Here is an 18,719-nt window from a genome sequence, read left to right as displayed (position 1 = left end):
ATCATCTCTTTTTACAAATCTAATAAATTTACCATTGAATTGTAAATTCATATGGTTCCACGTAAATTTAATGGTGAATTTACCTTTGGGAGATGGTTAAAAAATTGCACTTCTCTTATTATTTCTCAATACTTAAGCATTATTCCCACCAAAATTAAAAGGTTAGTATTTATTTTTGGGCAGCATTTCAACGCTCTCATTCTGTTTTATACAACAAGAAGTACACGAAGAGACCGATATAATTTAGCTCTCAAACATTCGAAGTTAACTATCATTACTTGCAATACAAATGGCGTTTTCCCATAATGTTTTCTTCGCAAAAGTTTCCGGCAGCTCTCCCTTGTGTTTCGATCGCATTTAGATGTTTAAACAGTCAGAATAATGTATTGAGGTGAAGTTGTTCAATGAAATGTTCCAAACCTCCAATAAACCAGTAAATATAGAAACTGCAGTGCTAATACTTGACTCCCAGAAACTTGGGAGGCTTCGAAGTTGGTTCTCTAGAGTTGTGGCAACTCTTGCCGTCTCAGCTGTAAGTAGATATGCTTCCTTGTTATCAAGTTTTTTATTTTCTTGTTATAAAAAGAGCAAATCATTTACTTTGCAATGTTTGCCTGGGCGTGCGTACTAGGTGTTCGAAGAAATGACCAAACAGATTGGTGCCTGTATGTCTATAGATGCATATGGGCATGTACATAACAAAGGCACAGAGACACGCACAAACTGCACTTCATTCTGTTCGCGAGAAGATTAAACTAATTGAGAAAATTAAAAATCAACTAATTTTGAGGCTCTCCTTGGGAGAGAGATGAGATGAACTTTTCTTATACCCAAAATTCTGGATTTACAATGGAGAAGGCAATGAGCATCTGTTATAAGTTTTTTATAAGTAATTGAAATTCATTAAAATGCAAAAGGCCGCACCCAAGTGCACAAAGTATACAAGAGAATAATCTAACCAAAAAAGGAGCCACTAATTATAGTAACTTGGAGAAAAAGGCTGCACCCAAATATGTAGAAAGCATACAAGAGAATATAAACCCATAATACAAATTTTAGGAGTTTTCTTATTCCAAATGGTTTTATCTATCATTGAGCGCCGTGGCTTTTATCAGCTGCATTCGCTACTGCCTTTCTCTTTTCTGGTCTCCTACCAGTTCACTGAGGTACTAGGAGTCTGTCTGGTTTGGGTTTTTAGTTTAGCTTGTATTTTGTTTCTCTGTTGTAATCTCTTTTGATTGAATGGATGAAATGAATGTTATTACCAAAAAAACCCTCAAGTCCCTACCTTATTAATTAATTACTGAAAACTTAAATTTAATCTCGAATAAATTTTAACCATTTTTTCACTTGGAGATGTAGTTTAGTAGATGTTATGTCAAGCGATAGGAGAATAATTTATTCGTTGTTGCCAAAATCATGGTGGTAAATCTATGTATTGCTGCTTGATTCTGACTCGATGTCTTTGTTAGGTTTGTATATATTAAAGGAAAGTGCAATACTTTAGCATGTACTTTATTTGACCGTTGCTTTGTCATCGTAATGAAATTCAAGCTTTGATGTTAAGGTTATCTGTCAGTTGTTGTAGGATACTGTGCATTTATGTGGGTTTTACCCAAGGAAGCATTTCTATCCTGAATTGACAATGTTGGTATATGCCATCCGATATGTTTTCTTGATTTCATTGGTAAATTTTTGCAGAGCTCTCAAAAATTGCTTCTTTGGTGAATCCTTGATGGCAAAAGTCATGCTTATACTTCATCGAATTATTCCGTCCTTGGTCTCGAACCCAGTCAAACATTCTAGCAGCCTATGTGTTCATATTCCTCAGTCATTTGTGGCTAAATTCATCCATAGTGACATAAAAGCAGAATGTGATACAGTAGTCAATTCCATATGTGGTTCATTCAGGAGGGGCTGGAACTGGGACAGGCTGACTCAAAAATTTGATTCTGTTCAATTAAATGATTTGATTGTTGAGAAAGTACTACTGGAGTTAAAGGAACCAAATGATGCAAAACGGGCTCTGGCTTTTTTCCATTGGTCAGCACAAAGGAAAAACTTTGAACATGGGATTCAGTCGTACAGTATCACAATTCATATTTTGGTTCGTGCCCGACTGCTTATCGATGCTCGAGCATTGCTTGAATCAATTTTGAAGAAAAGTGTAGAGAATTCTTTGAGATTTTCAGTTGTGGATTCTCTACTTAGCAGCTATAGGATTACTGCTTCGACTCCATTTGTGTTTGATTTGTTAATACAGGCTTATGCTAAACTAAGAATGTTTGAGATTTCTTTTGATGTTTGTCGCCATTTGGAAGAGCATGGGTTCTCTTTAAGCCTTGTCAGTTACAACACTTTGATTCATGTTGTTCAAAAATCTGATAAAGTTCCTTTAGTTTGGAAGATTTACGAGCATATGCTTCAGAAAAGAACTTACCCAAATGAAGTAACAATCAGAACCATGATAAGCGCATTGTGCAAGGAAGGGCAGTTGCAGAAATATGTCGAGATACTGGATCAGGTCCATGGGAAGAGATGCTATCCTTCAGTGATTGTTAATACGACTTTGATCTTAAGGATTTTAGAGGAGAGAAGAATTGAAGATGGTATGGTATTATTAAAGAGAATGTTGCAAAAGAATATGATTCTTGACACAATTGCTTATTCACTAATTGTTCTTGCTAAAATAAAACTTGGGAATTTGGAGTCAGCATACGAGGTGTATGAAGAAATGCTTAAAAGAGGTTTCCAAGGAAATCCTTTTATCTACACTTTGTTTATAGGAGTCCATTGTAAAGAGGGTAGATTAGAAGAGGCACGTTGCTTGATGCAAGAGATGGAAAGTATGGATTTGAAGCCGTATGGCAAGTCTTTTGATCTTCTCATTGAGGGGTGTGCTAAAGCAGGAAATTTGGAAGAAAGCGTAAGATATTGTGAGAAAATGTTGGAAAGGAGACTTGTTCCTAGTTGTTGGGCATTCAATGAGATGGTTGGAAAGCTCTGTGAGAAAGGGGATGTGGAGCAGGCCAATGCAACATTAACTATTTTGTTAGATAAAGGGTTCTTGCCTAATGAGGTCACATACTCTCATCTGATCAAAGGCTATGGAAAAAATGGTGAGATTAATGAAGTTCTCAAACTCTACTATGAAATTGAGTACAGATCACTGTCACCTGGATTATCGGTCTATACATCATTGATTAAGAGCCTTTGCCTCTGTGGGAAATTAGAGGAAGCAGAAAAATATTTGAGAATTATGAAAGAACGTTCACTAGTTCCAACTATGTGCATTTATGACACATTGATTGCAAGCTACTCTAAAAGAGGGGATAGAACAAAGGCTCTTCACCTTCAGAATGAAATGATTTCACAAGGACTAAAGCCTAGTTGCTCCTAATTTCCTGGTTAAAATGCTGGGAACATTGAAGACTAGCTTATTTGAGTAGGAAAATTTAAGAGTCCATTCAATGTGAAAGAGTGACTTGTGCTGACTCTAAACAACTTGCTCTGGCAATTACCAATTTTTTCCACTGACCTCAAATCAAATTGCACCGGCTTAAGTTGATCATGCAAGTTGTACATGAGGAATGGATCCTGTACATAAAAGGGAAAGTCGATAGAACCATGAAGGTTGGTTTTTTTGTTCACGATTGGGCTTGTGCTGACCTCTATGGATGGTATGAGCTACATACAGACTTTGACTGTTTTCTATGGTCTTTGTGTCCATCTAATTATTTGAGCACAAATTAGTGACTACAATTTTTTCCTTTTCCATTGCCAAGCAATGGATCCATTGGTGCTACTTGTATGAATATTGTGGTAAAATCAATCATTTAATCTGATACTAAGGAATGGTGATCCTTGAACTAAGTGCATTAGTGGCCTGGAAAAGAGAAAACATGCTTGTGCGAGGGGTTTCTGGAAAAAAGTTGCAAATAACTATTTTGTGAAAACACAGTATTTTTTGAACTACTTAACACTTTCAAATCGCATGTTGAACTTATGATTCGTGTTTTCAAAACACATTATCACCTGAAATTATGAGTTCAGTGTTAAACTTAGCTGGTAAGGTTGACGCTGTTAGTTAAGGAAAATATATATTTTTTTTCTTTCTTTGCCATTCCATGGAATTATTTTTTTCCTCTTTAATCTTACTCTCCAAAAAAAATACAGGTAATCTGGGGTTTCAACTAGGATTGGTTTCAAGTGGGGTTTCAACTAGGATTGGTTTCAAGTGGGGTTTCAACTAGGGTTTTCAAGCAGGAATTGCATGATAAAGAGGGAGACAAGCAACCAGACCTGCAAACCAGAGTGTGCATTTCTGCATTTTTGCAGAGTGAACCCAGTGTAACTGATTTCCTCATTGTTTGCCCCATAACTTTCTTCTACTCTTTCTCTATATATATGTATCTATATACTTAAAGTTGTGGTTATTGGCTTTGTTTTTCTCTAAACTGCAGACTGAAATGTATGGTTTTCTAAGAAAAAGATTGCGATCATGAAACATCCATATTGTTCCAAAAAGAAGGAACTAGATATATAGATTAATAAATAACAATCTATGAAGATGTTTATATCATACTTTCATATGTTTGCTGTGCTGTTAACAAAACATAAGCAGAAGGAAAATTCATTTGTCCTTGTCATTGCAGCGTGTAATGTTGTCTAAGGGCTGTTCTGTCTCTGCAGGGTCTTCCTAATGCGCAGTGTCAATGGTCAGTAAGTTTTTAGACGTTCTAGGCTTAAGGCTCTTAAGCCTCTCTGTGCTCTACTACGAGGACCCAGAGGATTTTAAGTAAGTTATTGTGCTTAAACAGAAGTGTCAGTGAAAAGGATTATCTTTTTTTTTTTTTTGGCGGTTGGGGGATGGAAATTTAAAGGGTAATATATACTATGCTTTTTCTTTGTTCTTGCAAAATGCCTTGTAACTTCTAGGGAAAAGAACTTGAGAATCTTAAAGTGCATTGTCAGCGCAATCTATTGTAATAAGAAAAACAATCTTTTCAGGACATGAGATAATCATCTCTTGTGAATCTCATTTGTGGAATCTGAAATAGGACTCTTAGGTGTAATCGACCAAGTAAGAGACTGATATGGTTGTGTTTGTTTATCTGCACCCTGTATATGATAGTAGCCTAGTTTTTTCTGTTGCTCTTTGGTAGCAAAAAGGTGTCGACTATAAAATTGGCTTGGAATACAGGACTTCCACAACCAATACAGTTTGAAAGACAAAGATGATATTTTAAACAGAGGCGTCCACTACATAGTAAGCTCTTGTTTTTGGGGGGAGGGTAGGCTTTTATTATGTAAATCTCTCCTTTTTTTTCCTTCTTTCTTCGTGTGTAGTTGACTCAGTCTTGGCAAGAGAGTTAATGGATGGAACCTGCATTTAGTTTGTCATATAATTTCACTGTGAATGCAAAATGTACTTGTCAAGGTTGTTGTAAGTTTCAGCATTAATTGTAATGAACTAGTCGCTATAACATAGTTGTGCTTTATATGGAAAATAAATGATAACTTAGAATGAATTCCTTGCCGCAAGTTGGAAGCTTTAGCATAATTATAATGATGTCTTACTAGCTTCTTCTTCTTCCCATTTGATAATTGTTGTGATCACTTTGATGAACTTACTGCCAATTTGGGTAAGTACAGGCTGCTCTTAACTACCATGGTTTACAATGTGAACCTTTTATTCATTCATTTTAGAGTTTATGTCTTCATCTATTGGGATATATAATCAATATATAGAGTTTTAAGGCTATTTTATGTCATTCATTTTCTGGAGTTTTGAGACCCTTCTTATACAAAGTTTCTCGGAGTTGGACATGATCCAAGGATAATGTTTCCTGATTTTTTGCCACGTAATAGGCACATAGCTGTGTAGTAGTTGTCTAATAAGATGAGAGGGTCACCTGACTCACCTGTTCAGGACAGATGGACCCTTCACCCTAGACTGTCTAGGGTGAGTGGACTCTGCATTTGCCGTCTCTATCTTAAATCACGTGTAATTCAAATAGCCAAATTAGAGAGATCGTTACTCGCCTTCAAATTGTATAATTAAAGTAAAACAAAAAAGTTAACTAACTAGGAGCATCTGAGAACTGAGAAGGACACCCACTTGAGAAGCAAAAACCAAAAAAGTAACATATGTCTTTGAATGGTGAGTTAAAAAGTGCAATCATAGATGGTCCATTAGTTACTAAGTGTCACAAAAGGAGCAATGCAAGCCAAAAGAAGACAAATGTGAGTGTGTCTGTATGTGCACTTCCCCATCTCTTGTTTGGATGCATCATGCTGGGGTGATTGGTGCATGGAAAGCTACTTGTGTGAAAATGGCTGCATCTATTTGTAGCCTGGATGACAAGATAAAGTTTGATCGATGGTGGTTGCCACATGGTGGGATGATGCTTCTCTCGCCACATACTTTTGCATCAAACAAATTATACCATTCATATTTTTAATCCTAACAATTGTATGATCACAGCGTTTTCAGAATAAGAAGCCAAAAAACTTTATTTAAAAGAAAAGAAAAAGATGGTTGTATTCATTTTAATAGAAAAGGTGGATGTCATTTACGCATAAATAACGTAGGTTTAGCCATTACTCTACACCTGCCCTTTAAAAATAAATAAATAAAATTACTTATTTGCATTATTTATTTAACGAAGCCAGGTGACATTCGAGCTGAGCAGCTCAGAAATTTGATGTTATACCCCGAAAGTGAAATGTACTTTGATAGCTTTTGTTACCAACTCCCATTTGTCCAGCTCACGCACTACCTTGCTAATGGACGTGGGCCAATAATACAAGGCCACTTGTCACGCTAATGAACTGACCAATAATGCAAGAGATGTAATACAGCCACAACTCAAATCCAACTTTAGTTTAATTTCTAGACAAATTTTCTCTTTCTCTCTAGTTTAAGGCTTTTTCTCTCCTCCACAAGTAGTTTTTTGTTTAAATGTAAGAGAAAAGTTAGGCCAAAATTAGGTTTAAGTTGTGCCTTTATCATTTTCCATAATGCAAGGTCACCTGTGACTATATAGAAAGAAAAAAATTAGAAACACAACTTTGACCCAATTTTTCTCTTATGTGATCATTTTTTTAAAAAATCAAAATTAAAAAAAAAATTTCTGAAGTAATAACATCTTATGTAGTCATTTTTTTATTTGGTATTTTTATTCAGAATAATGACAATTTTAAAAAAAAAAAAAATTACCATTTTTCTGAAGAACAATACAATTTTTTTTAAAAAAATACCAAATAAAAAAGGAATACATAGAATGGTATTAATTCAAAAATCTTTTTTTTTTTATTATTATTTTTTAAATGACCACATAATAAAAAGGTTTGGCTAAAATTGTGTCTCTATCATTTCTCCTATAAAAAACAGCTTACTAGCTATTATTTCAAGAGTAATAATGGGATTCTTCATACTTCTTTTTTTATATTGTTAATGTGATATGAGCTGAATAAAAACAAAAAATTTTGTTTTTTTAAATCGTCATTCAATTCATATCACGTCAGATAGGGTAAAATACGTGTAAAGAATATATTTATTTAAAAAAAAAAAAAAAAAAAAGGTGAGAAAGTTGGGCATTACACAGTATTAGAAAATGTCAAATAGGACTACATTTTTATATAGTGTTAAATTGTGTTTTCCTTGGCAATTAAGCGAAGAGAGAAGGGGACAAGTACCCCAAATAAAAACACAAAAAGGGCTTAGCAACTTAACAATAAACTCCAATACAATTAGATTAATGCAAGTAAACATAGACTCCATGAACGTCACTTCGCTCCGTTTCGTTTACTCGTCCAACCATTAGTATTTCAATATTATTCTCTATGTCTGAGAGAATATGAGCTAATAATTTCAACATGAACATTGATGGAGGTTGAATCAAAGTCATTGGCAAGAAACACCAACTTAGTGTCCGAATAACACCTTAAAAAAAAAAAAAAAAATGAGAAAGGAATAAAGAGCATTATTCCAATGGTGGGAATAAAAGATTAATAGAAGGCCGATGGAATGAATTAGAAAGGGAGAGACCGAGCTCTCGAAAGACTTATCCAAGCTTCCTTATTGCTGCCTTTATATATATAGTATTAATTTGATTGCATATTAACAATACTTATTAATAGTATATTTGAGTGTACAATCTAATGAATAATAAAAAAAGAAAAAGGAAAGTAAATATATTGATTTATAATATCGAACGGGGAAAGTAAATCTTATAAATTCTAACACGTTGCAATACGAATTGCAATTGATGGCGGAAATTGTAGTCAGATCATGAGAGAATATCAAAGTATCTGAATTTTGACAATGAAATTTTCTCTTCACAATATCACTCAACGATAATCTAACTGTTTAATTAGTTTCCCAACTGCCAAACAAACGTATGCCGATGTCACGTGGGTCCTCAACAACCTTCGACTACTGAGTCTGTCCTTCATACATTAATAATAAGAATAAGAATAAGAATAAGAATATAATAAAGTCTTATATTAAGTTGGGCTTAATAAATTCTTGTAGAGTCTATTAAATTAATATTTCTTTTTAATATATATATATATATATATATATATATATATATATATATATATATATTTGTGTATTTTTGTGACTTTTAAAATTATAATTTGATCAAAATGCAATAATGATCAATCACAAGCTCAATGATAATTTTAAAACCCACATCATTCTGGAAGGAACACAAGAAAAATTTTGTAGTATTACTTGATTCGAACTAATAACCTCCGCTTCATGAGGCGTGATTATTGAATTACCCATTGGAGACATCAAATTGATTGATTTTTTTTTATAAAAAAAAAAATTAAAAAAAAATGAGAAAAGGACAAGAGTACGTGCTCCTGCATTTCTCTAATTAAAATTACAAGTTTAAAGAATTTATTTTTATCTAATAATAATAATAATAATAATTTTTATTATTATGGTGCAGTGCAGTGCAGGCTGCCAAAGCTCTTGGAAGAACAAAGCGGCGGGCTCGCATTGGGAAGCGGATATCCTTGGAAAAGGCAAAAATAGGTACCCCATCTTTCATAGACTGTGTCATCAACCCTCGATATCCTCTCTACACGTGTGCATATCCTGCCCCACCATTCCGCGCCACGTGGTTCTCTACTTCCTTTTCTCTCCCTCCCTCCCATCCTTCTCTCTCAAAATCCCGGTCTCTGCTGGAGTGCTGTAAATAATCCTAACAATTTAACCCAACCCAACACTCCTAAACGCACCAAAACTCTCCCAACCGAAACACAAATCCCCATGAAGATATGCTCTTCACCTATTTGCATGTGAAATCCCATGTTTTTTTTATTTTTTCCTTCCCCAAGAAAATCACTGGGAAAGCGCGAGAAAATATGTAGCAGTAGCCAACAGCATATTTTCCTCTGCTCCTAGAAACCTTTCTCATTTACACGAAATCCAATATTGTATGAAGTTCGTCTTTTAAGCTGATACGGCCTCGTATTATTGTAAAAACAATAATGAGAAAAACCCAAGTTTGTTTGTTTGGAAAATCACCTGGAAAAGAAGAGAAAACCAAGGAAGCTTTTTGCATGTTGGGTATATAATGCTTCGATATATGGTTTCGATATAGAAAAGACCCAGATTGTGTTTTGCTGGAAAGTAAGTGAGAAAGTGAGAGAAGATGGCTGGCAATGAGTGGATTAATGGGTACCTGGAGGCCATACTGGACAGTGGGGCTCCGGGGAAAGATGACCAGAAGCGGACGGCGGTGAATCTGAGGGAGACGGGGCATTTCAATCCGACCAAATACTTTGTGGAGGAGGTGGTGACGGGTGTAGATGAGTCGGACCTGCACCGCACGTGGATCAAGGTTGTCGCCACCCGCAACACCCGGGAGCGCAGCTCCAGACTCGAGAATATGTGCTGGCGCATTTGGCACCTAACGCGCAAGAAGAAGCAGGTTCTTGTTCATTCTTCCTGTCCACTCAGACTCTATGTTTGTGTGTGTATATCCTCTTTCTTTCATGGGTGACTGCTTTCCGGTATATTTCATGGAACGAGGCGGCTTTATAGAGTAGAGTTTCAAGACTCTGTTTTTTTTATGTAAATGGGTACTCTTGGTTTTTCAGATAATTGGCCTTGTTTGGAAGGAACTCAAACTCAAATCTGGATCCTAAATTTAAAAAAAAACAATGCAGTTATGGATATTTTGAGTACTTGAAATTTGTACCGAGTGTGAATTTCATGAGAGAAAAAAACAAGGTAAAACTTTGAATTTTTTCACGTAACGGAATTCTAAATTTGCTTATGAGTTTGTGCTAGAAACAAAAACAAAAACAAATTGGAAATTAATTGCCTGTTACATTTTTCATAAAGTGGGAATTTGTAGTCTCTCTCAGGAATCGGATGTATGTATTTGTATCTATATATGGTGAATGTATTTTGGAGTTATCAATGGACGAAATTCTCAGAGAATTGTTTGTATGTCAATGACTTATTTGATCTTTCTGAAAATGGGTATTTTTAATCTCTCTCCTTCTTTCTCGAACACTAAAGAGTGGGCTGTGGGTGAGGTTTGTTGATTTTTGAGAAGACTTGAGACTGTAAGTGGGGTTCTCAATCTACCAAAGGTCTTGCTCTTTCTATGGAATTAGATTGTTGTTGATGGGTTTCTTGGCATAAGAGACATGGGAAAGTACCCAAATAAGTTTTTCTTCTTTGTTGATATCTCATTGTGTCTACAGATATTTGTTGATTTCCTAGAGATTATGTCCTTTTCCTTTTTGCATCACCATTTCATTATCAAATGATTCTGATTCGTCCTGTTTTGGTAAGATCTGAGAGGTAGGTAGTGGCTACTTTCATAAGTTGAATATTGGAAGGTGGTTTTCTAATTTCTAAACATTATAAATTAATTCCCAAGCCTAATCTTTTTACTGAGAACAAAGAGAGACAATCCTAATACCATATATACATAATTGAAAGAAGTTTTAGTGTCTAAGCTGATATATATCTATGTCGAAATATCCTTCTGCCTATGTAGGTGTGTGGATAGTTAGCTGCTTGTTAATGGCAGTGCCCTGAACATGAGGTTCATACTTCCCCGTTCAAAATTGCAGTAATGACCAGACCCCATCATGTATTTGAACCGGGAAATTCCTATCAGCATTGATGACATTAGTTTTTAGAAGTTTCAAAGACGGATATTCTTTTCCTGTTACTGTTCTTGGGTGTTTTTACTGAAGTTTCTTGTAAACGCTGGGGTTCTGCCACTCCAAGAAAGTGAGAATTAATAGTGATTACTTTTTTTTAGAAAGGTAATAATTCCAAGATTAGTCACATTTCATATATGATTCATATAGTTGGAATGGGAGGAACTTCAACGTTTAGCAGACCGAAGATGGGAGCGGGAACAAGGGCGCAAGGACGCAACGGAAGACATGTCCGAGGACTTGTCAGAAGGAGAGAAGGGGGACAGTTTGGGGGAGATAGTGCACTGCGAGACTCCCAGGAAAAGGTTCCTGCGTAACATTTCGAACTTGGAAGTATGGTCGGATGATAAAAAGGAAAAGAAGCTTTATATTGTTCTTATCAGGTATAGTTCTTTCTACTACATACTAGCAGTTAGAATTTTTGTTGTCTATTGTTTTGATCCATATCTTATATTCTAACACTATTTGATACAGAATCTGCTTTATGTTGATTTCTTACTACCATTAAATTTGTAATATATCCCAACCAAATTTTTAGGTTGTGTGGAGGTAACTTTGAGGTATACTTACTTCTAAGAGCTTATAGAATGATATTTAGTGCCTGTTTCAAAGATGTCTTGTCTATACTCTTAATGCCTAAGCTGGATTCTTGGAAGATGGAGAAACAGGAATCAATTTGGGGACCATCAACATAATGTTTGCAAAACTAAACAAGTCGAAGCTTTATTATTTATTTATTCATTTCTTCTCCTTGCCCCACTTGTATTTTTGAAAGGGGTTGGGCATGGAGATCAACCAGAATATGGTGAATACAAAACTCAAAATGGATATGTATATACATTGCCAGAAATGTGATATAAAGAGACTAGTCTATAACAGCAACTCTTTTCATGGCCAGTTTGCATGGTTTGGTCCGGGGAGAAAACATGGAGCTTGGACGAGATTCTGATACCGGTGGACAGGTACTTTGGGGTATTACATTCTCAAAAAAAGGAAAAAAAGAAGTGATAATGCAACTGATTCCCCCCCCTCAATTTCTCATTTCATAGGCATTTCATGCTTTAAAGAATATATTTTCAGGTCAAATATGTGGTTGAGCTTTCTCGTGCCCTTGCAAGGATGCCTGGGGTGTATAGGGTAGACCTTTTTACCCGCCAAATCTCATCACCAGAGGTTGATTGGAGTTATGGGGAGCCAACAGAGATGCTTACTGCTGGCCCCGAATATGGTGATGGCAATGATGTTGGGGAGAGCAGTGGGGCATATATCATAAGGATTCCATTTGGTCCACGTGATAAGTATCTTCGAAAAGAATTGCTTTGGCCCTATATTCAAGAATTTGTAGATGGAGCTCTGGCTCACATTCTTAATATGTCAAAAGTTTTGGGTGAACAAATTGGTCAAGGCCAGCCTGTGTGGCCATATGTGATTCATGGACATTATGCAGATGCTGGTGATAGTGCAGCTCTTCTTTCAGGAGCTTTAAATGTCCCAATGGTTCTGACAGGACACTCTCTTGGGAGAAACAAGCTTGAACAACTTCTTAAGCAGGGGCGTCAATCGAAGGAGGACATTAATTCAACGTACAAGATGATGAGGAGGATAGAAGGAGAAGAGCTTTCCCTTGATGCCGCAGAACTTGTTATCACAAGCACTAAACAGGAAATTGAAGAGCAATGGGGACTTTATGATGGTTTTGATGTCAAACTTGAGAAAGTGTTGCGTGCCCGTGCTAGACGTGGGGTCAATTGCCATGGTCGATACATGCCAAGGATGGTGGTAAGAATGCTAATTTTATTTTTTGCTTAGACATCTTATTGACCAGCAATGGCTTCGTAAATGAAAATATGGGATGGCAGAAAAACCAAATGTATTAGGAGTTTATGTTTATCCCTATTCTTGCTCCTCACTCTGCCATATAACGCACTTCAATATATCCCTATGGTTACAAACTTCATAGGGCAATACTCCAGTCCATCAGAAGTAATCTGTTTTAAGCAGCAACTTTGAATATAATGAATGACTTTGATAGGCTACTTGTATGATTTTAGTCACACGTCATGCCTTTTTTTATATTTGTTTCTTCTTAAGAAACAAATTACAAATTTATGACTCCATAGATTATCCTTCTGGAAATCCAAACAAAGTACTAACAATGGGATCTATTTGCAGGTTATTCCTCCTGGAATGGACTTCAGCAATGTCATGGTTCCGGAAGATGACGTTGATGGGGAACTTGCACAACTTACTAGTGGTTCTGATGGGTCTTCTCCGAAAGCAATTCCACCAATATGGTCAGAAGTGAGTGGCTGGTTTGTGTCATTGTTTTGCTACAACCGCTCAGTATTTTGCTACTTTTATTGCCTCACGAGCAAAATATTTTGGCAGGTGATGAAGTTCCTTACAAATCCCCACAAGCCGTTGATCTTGGCTTTATCAAGGCCAGATCCAAAAAAGAACATAACCACTCTTTTGAAAGCTTTTGGAGAGTGCCGTCCCTTAAAAGATCTTGCTAATCTTGTGAGTTGTGCAATTACTCAAAATGACTCTATCAGACAAATTATTTAATGCTTGCAAAAGGACTAATACGCTTCTTAACAGACACTCATAATGGGGAATAGGGATGATATAGATGAGATGTCTGGTGGAAATGCTAATGTGCTTACAACAGTGTTGAAACTGATTGATAAGTATGATCTCTATGGGCAAGTGGCTTATCCAAAGCATCACAAGCAATCTGATGTTCCAGATATATATCGTCTTGCAGCAAAAACAAAGGTTTGCAAACTTAACAGTTTTTAGTATTAGTTTATAAGTACTTATCAAAAAAAAGTATTAGTTTATAAGTAACGCTAGATACCATATTTTTATCCCATAATGCTGACGTAACAATCACAATCAACTCTTGGATCTAATTTTTTTAATAATAATTGATCCAAAGGTTGCTTGGGATTGCCACGTTAGCATTGTCGGAAAAAAATATGGTTTCTAGCATTTCTCTTGGTTTATTATGGTTTTCCAATGATGATCAACTAAGCGGTTGGATTAATGACAGGGAGTTTTCATAAATCCAGCATTGGTGGAACCTTTTGGGCTAACCTTGATTGAGGTTGGTTTTAACCCAATGCCATCTTTAATAATGTCGTCTTCGTTTTCTCAAATAAGTGAAATGCTGATATGCATATGTTTGGACTAATGTAGGCAGCAGCACATGGGCTTCCAATGGTGGCTACCAAAAATGGTGGACCAGTTGACATTCAACAGGTAAAAGGATGACCTCTGTTTATATTCCAACATGCAATAAATCTCAGCAATATCAAGCATGAACTTCACTACAGACCCCATATGCTAGAAGGCGAAGGAAGAAGAAAATAAACTCAGGGTTTTACAGGAACAATTCTTGTTCGAAGAGGCTGCTGTAGAATTCTAAATTTTGTTCTTCTTCTTCTTATTATTATTGTTCCTTCTGTTTTCTCAGGAATCAAACAGATGCAAAATATTTCGAACTACAGTGATTTGATTTAATATGACCATGTAATTTCTTGTTGTTGCTTAGGCCCTGAACAATGGTTTGCTTGTGGACCCTCATGATCAGCAAGAAATTGCTTCTGCACTGCTTAAATTGTTGTCAGAGAAGAATTTATGGCAGGAATGCAGAAAGAATGGTCTGAAAAACATACACCTTTTTTCATGGCCTGAACACTGCCGCACTTATTTGACCAGGGTAGCAGCCTGCCGCATGAGACACCCACAATGGCAAACTGATACCCCTGGGGATGAAACGGCTGCTGATGAGTCTTTCAATGATTCACTTAAGGATGTACAAGATATGTCCCTTAGGCTTTCAGTTGATGGAGAAAAATATTCACTGAATGGATCTCTTGACTTGTCTGCAGCCGCTGGTGACCGGGAGCTGCAAGACCAAGTGAAACGAGTCCTAAGCAAGATAAGGAAGCCTGAGTCTGACCCAAAAGATTTTGAAAGCGGGAATAAGTTGCTCGAGAATGTGGCAAGCAAGTATCCCATGTTGAGGCGGAGACGTAGGTTAATAGTTATAGCACTCGACTGCTATGACAGCCATGGAGCTCCTGAAGAAAAGATGATTCAGATAGTGCAAGAAATAATTAAGGCTGCTCGATTAGACTCTCAAACAGCAAGGGTCTCCGGCTTTGCTTTATCGACAGCTATGCCAGTGTCAGAGACAATAGAGTTTTTGGCATCAGGGAAGATTCAAGTAAATGAGTTTGATGCTTTGATTTGCAGTAGTGGGAGCGAGGTGTACTATCCTGGTACTTATACAGAAGAAGATGGAAAACTCTTCCCAGATCCAGATTATGCATCACATATTGACTATCGTTGGGGTTGCGAAGGTTTAAAGAAAACCATTTGGAAGCTGATGAATACATCTGAAGGTGGAGAAAACACTGATGAGTCTTCCAGCCCCATTCAGGAGGATGAAAAATCAAGCAACGCCCATTGCATCTCATACTTAATAAAGGATCCTAGTAAGGTAGTTGAAACTTATTAATACTAGTGTTGGCAGTAAAGCAATTTCTTTGATTTATTGGTTGGACTCTTTATGATGATCTGATTCACAGGCAAAGAAAGTGGACGATTTGAGGCAGAAGCTTAGGATGCGGGGACTACGTTGCCATCCAATGTACTGCAGGAGCTCAACAAGGCTGCAAACTGTTCCTCTCCTCGCATCCAGAGCACAGGCACTCAGGTACATATGGTTAGGAGAACAGGGCCATTCCATAAATGTAGACCTTTGTTGTTGGGTTGAGATGAGTTTACATTGTCTACAGCATTTTGGTAACCATTTTTTTCACTTAATAAAATTGCTCAAACTAAGGGCTATTAGAGGGCCAGATAGAATGAAGGGAGTGTGTTGCAAAAAATTGTTGGGAGAGTGGTTAGTGATGTATCCTGTGATGCCAGACAATCAACAAAGAACAAGAAGCGAAATGAAGGGAGAAGAGAGAATGGGAAGAAGAAGAAGAAGAAGCAGGAAAGGGACAAGAAAAATTAGGAGGATGGAGAAGACAAACTCTCGTTCTTTTTATTATTATTATTATTTTATGAGTAATATTAGAAACTATATTTTTATCCCACAATCTTAACAAGCCATTGGATCAGTCATTGTTAAAAAAAAAAAATTTAATGGTTGGTTGGTATTGCCATATCAGCGTTGTGGGATAAAAATGCGGTATATAACCATTTTTTTTTTTTTTTTTTTTTTTTTTTAATTCATCATAAGCAACAGCCGCAATACAAAATGAGGTTTAAATAGGTTAGGAAATAAACTCCAACCCCACTAAAAGTACCGTAAAACCCAAAAACATAACATAATTGAAGTCTGGAAAATAAATAACAAAACAATAAAATACGAAATAACAAAAGTGCCAATGATAAAATATCCAACTCTCAATCAAATCACCCAGCCACAAAAGTGCCAATGATAAAATATCCAACCCTCAATCACCCAGCCACAAAGTCATAGGCTACGCCATCTTCCAATGTTGGAATAAAAACATACTTGTAAATTTGTAATTGGTGGTTGTATTTGGTGTCTGCACCATCCTGTTAGATCTCCTTTCTATGGGCCAAACGAGAACATGTGGCTGTTTTTCACTTCCCCTAGAAAGTATGTGATGCCTTCTATGTTTAAATAAAAAACTATCTTGCTAATCTGAAGTATGCAGTCTGCAGTGAATTGTTGTAGCTTTGACAAGTTGTTTTTCAATTTTCTCAAAGCAAATTTATTCTAGCGTCAGTTAGAAGTCAATTTCCTATGAATTTTATCCTAGATAGCATTGCTCTTATGAGGGCATTTGGCTGGATAATGAGTTTGCAGCACCTCTAAACGACCATTTTACTTTATGTGATATTAAAAGACCTGAGCAGTAAAGCGGAGGGTGATTGTGTGCATTTTCATCTGATTTGTTCGTTTGTGGTGAGCTATTATTGATATGCTCATTGTAAGTAGCTTTGCAACCATATGCCCTACAATGTATATAACTGACCTAAGCCAACCATGCTTGTAGGTCCCGTGTGGATAATGAACAGGCAAGATCCCGGTGGATTTCTACATCCCAAAATGAAATCATTTGGTTGTGTTGCATCATTTTTACATCGACTCCATTTGTTTCTAATAAAAATATGAATTTGTCTGTTTCATTGCATGAATGGCATAGTGGTATACTATGGCCTAGCAGAGCTTGTGACATTTTTCTTTCTTCTTAGATGACAATATGTTGCATTTCCTTTCCTTTATAAATAAAGAAATAAAATAATTTTGTTCGATTGGATCACTTGGTGGTTGGTTGTGTTGTGCCTTGGCTTGTATTATAATCAATTTATGGTTTACCCTTTACATGTCCACATTGCAATTTTAGTGAGGCATAACAATAACCATTGCTAAATGCTGATAACTATTTCTCATAATTTATGATTGTTAGATACTTGTTTGTCCGTTGGAGATTGAATGTTGCAAACATGAATGTGATCCTTGGCGAAAGTGGAGACACAGATTACGAGGAATTGATATCTGGGACTCATAAGACCATAATCATGAGAGACATGGTAGCTAAGAATTCAGAAGAGCTGCTTAGAACATCAGGAAGTTACCATAGAGACGACATTGTTCCTGGTGAGAGCCCACTGGTCACCTACTTAAGTGGGAAAGCAACAGTTGATGAGCTTGCCAATGCCTTGAACCAGGTCTCTAAATCTGCTGCTGGAATGTGAGGTGGTGGTATAAATTCTTTTTGTTAAATATAATGTCCATATAATGGCATGGAATTATCTGTACCTTAAACCATTTTATGATGTGGGTTTATGCCAAAATGTAGCTAAGTAATGACACCCATTGTCACAAGATGCTAACATTATTATTAGCTAGAAATGTTTCTAGTGCCCAATAATATTTCTCCCCAGAATTTCTGTATATTTTATTTGGAAATAACATCTCTAGAAATTACAGATTGGAAATTGCATTGCACCATTTATATACAAGCTCTTTGCCCATATTTGTTAAAGATCTCAATCTTAATTTGTTGAATTTTTCATTTAACATATTGATCACTACTCTATAGCATCCATGGTGAGATATCAATTTTGATGATCTCTTCTCAATTTTTGATATATTAATGATAACACTGAAAGTAAATATTGAATTTTTCATGGAATATACTGACGATAACATTACGCTATTTTCCGTGTGAGCCTTACACCATATCTGATTGAATTTGTATTTTTTACTCTTGTTTAAATCTTGATTATGATGAGTTTTTCTCTTTTTGAGATCTTAAGAAGGAATTTGTACACACTTGGGAAAATAAGCCTAAAAAATGGAGTATGTGTTTAGTTATGTTTTAAAAAATGTATTGTTTTATTTATTGAATAATGATTTGTGAGAAGTTTTTTGTTTTTTGAGAAAGGGTTTGTGATTGTTTTGAAAAAAATGTGATACTGGTAGGGGCCACATCTAAAAATTCGTTTGGTTAACTAAT

General features: G+C 36.1%; 2 protein-coding genes across 5 annotated transcripts; both read left to right on the top strand.

The window, feature by feature from the left end:
- Positions 1-194: 194 nt before the first annotated feature.
- LOC132179188 (pentatricopeptide repeat-containing protein At1g66345, mitochondrial) lies at positions 195-4,769 on the top strand. 4 transcript variants are annotated; one of them, XR_009439896.1, is made up of 3 exons: positions 195-532; positions 1,702-3,633; positions 4,693-4,769. XR_009439896.1 is itself a non-coding variant. In XM_059591852.1 (2 exons), exon 2 carries the CDS (start codon positions 1,736-1,738, stop codon positions 3,398-3,400), a length of 1,665 nt encoding a protein of 554 aa, XP_059447835.1. In that variant the 5' UTR covers positions 195-532; positions 1,702-1,735; the 3' UTR covers positions 3,401-4,493. The 4 variants fall into 4 exon arrangements, 1 of the variants encoding a protein (XP_059447835.1); XR_009439895.1 differs by lacking the exon at positions 4,693-4,769 and adding an exon at positions 4,177-4,493; XR_009439894.1 differs by lacking the exon at positions 4,693-4,769 and adding an exon at positions 4,177-4,493 and having other exon boundaries at positions 1,702-3,680.
- Positions 4,770-9,204: 4,435 nt separating this feature from the next.
- Positions 9,205-18,226, top strand: LOC132179620 (probable sucrose-phosphate synthase 2). Its single transcript, XM_059592362.1, has 12 exons — positions 9,205-9,953; positions 11,356-11,588; positions 12,104-12,167; positions 12,286-12,984; positions 13,378-13,506; positions 13,594-13,725; positions 13,807-13,983; positions 14,261-14,314; positions 14,407-14,469; positions 14,762-15,715; positions 15,804-15,931; positions 17,667-18,226. The coding sequence occupies exons 1-12, from the start codon at positions 9,675-9,677 to the stop codon at positions 17,953-17,955; spliced, it is 3,201 nt and encodes a 1,066-aa protein (XP_059448345.1). The 5' UTR covers positions 9,205-9,674; the 3' UTR covers positions 17,956-18,226.
- Positions 18,227-18,719: the final 493 nt, after the last annotated feature.

This window comes from Corylus avellana, chromosome ca4, assembly GCF_901000735.1.
Source record: "Corylus avellana chromosome ca4, CavTom2PMs-1.0".
NCBI classification, from domain to species: Eukaryota; Viridiplantae; Streptophyta; class Magnoliopsida; order Fagales; family Betulaceae; genus Corylus; species Corylus avellana.
Note: the sequence above shows the minus strand (reverse complement) of the source record. Positions and strands in the feature narration are given on the sequence as shown.

What these genes read in the sequence shown, in the direction of transcription:
- LOC132179188 (XM_059591852.1), top strand. Translation starts at nt 1,736, where the DNA reads ATGGCAAAAGTCATGCTTATACTTCATCGAATTATTCCGTCCTTGGTC.
- LOC132179620 (XM_059592362.1), top strand. Translation starts at nt 9,675, where the DNA reads ATGGCTGGCAATGAGTGGATTAATGGGTACCTGGAGGCCATACTGGAC. An exon ending in TAACGCGCAAGAAGAAGCAG is followed by an intron (nt 9,954 to 11,355) that starts GTTCTTGTTCAT and finishes TGATTCATATAG; the next exon opens with TTGGAATGGGAGGAACTTCA. An exon ending in GTCTTGCAGCAAAAACAAAG is followed by an intron (nt 13,984 to 14,260) that starts GTTTGCAAACTT and finishes GATTAATGACAG; the next exon opens with GGAGTTTTCATAAATCCAGC.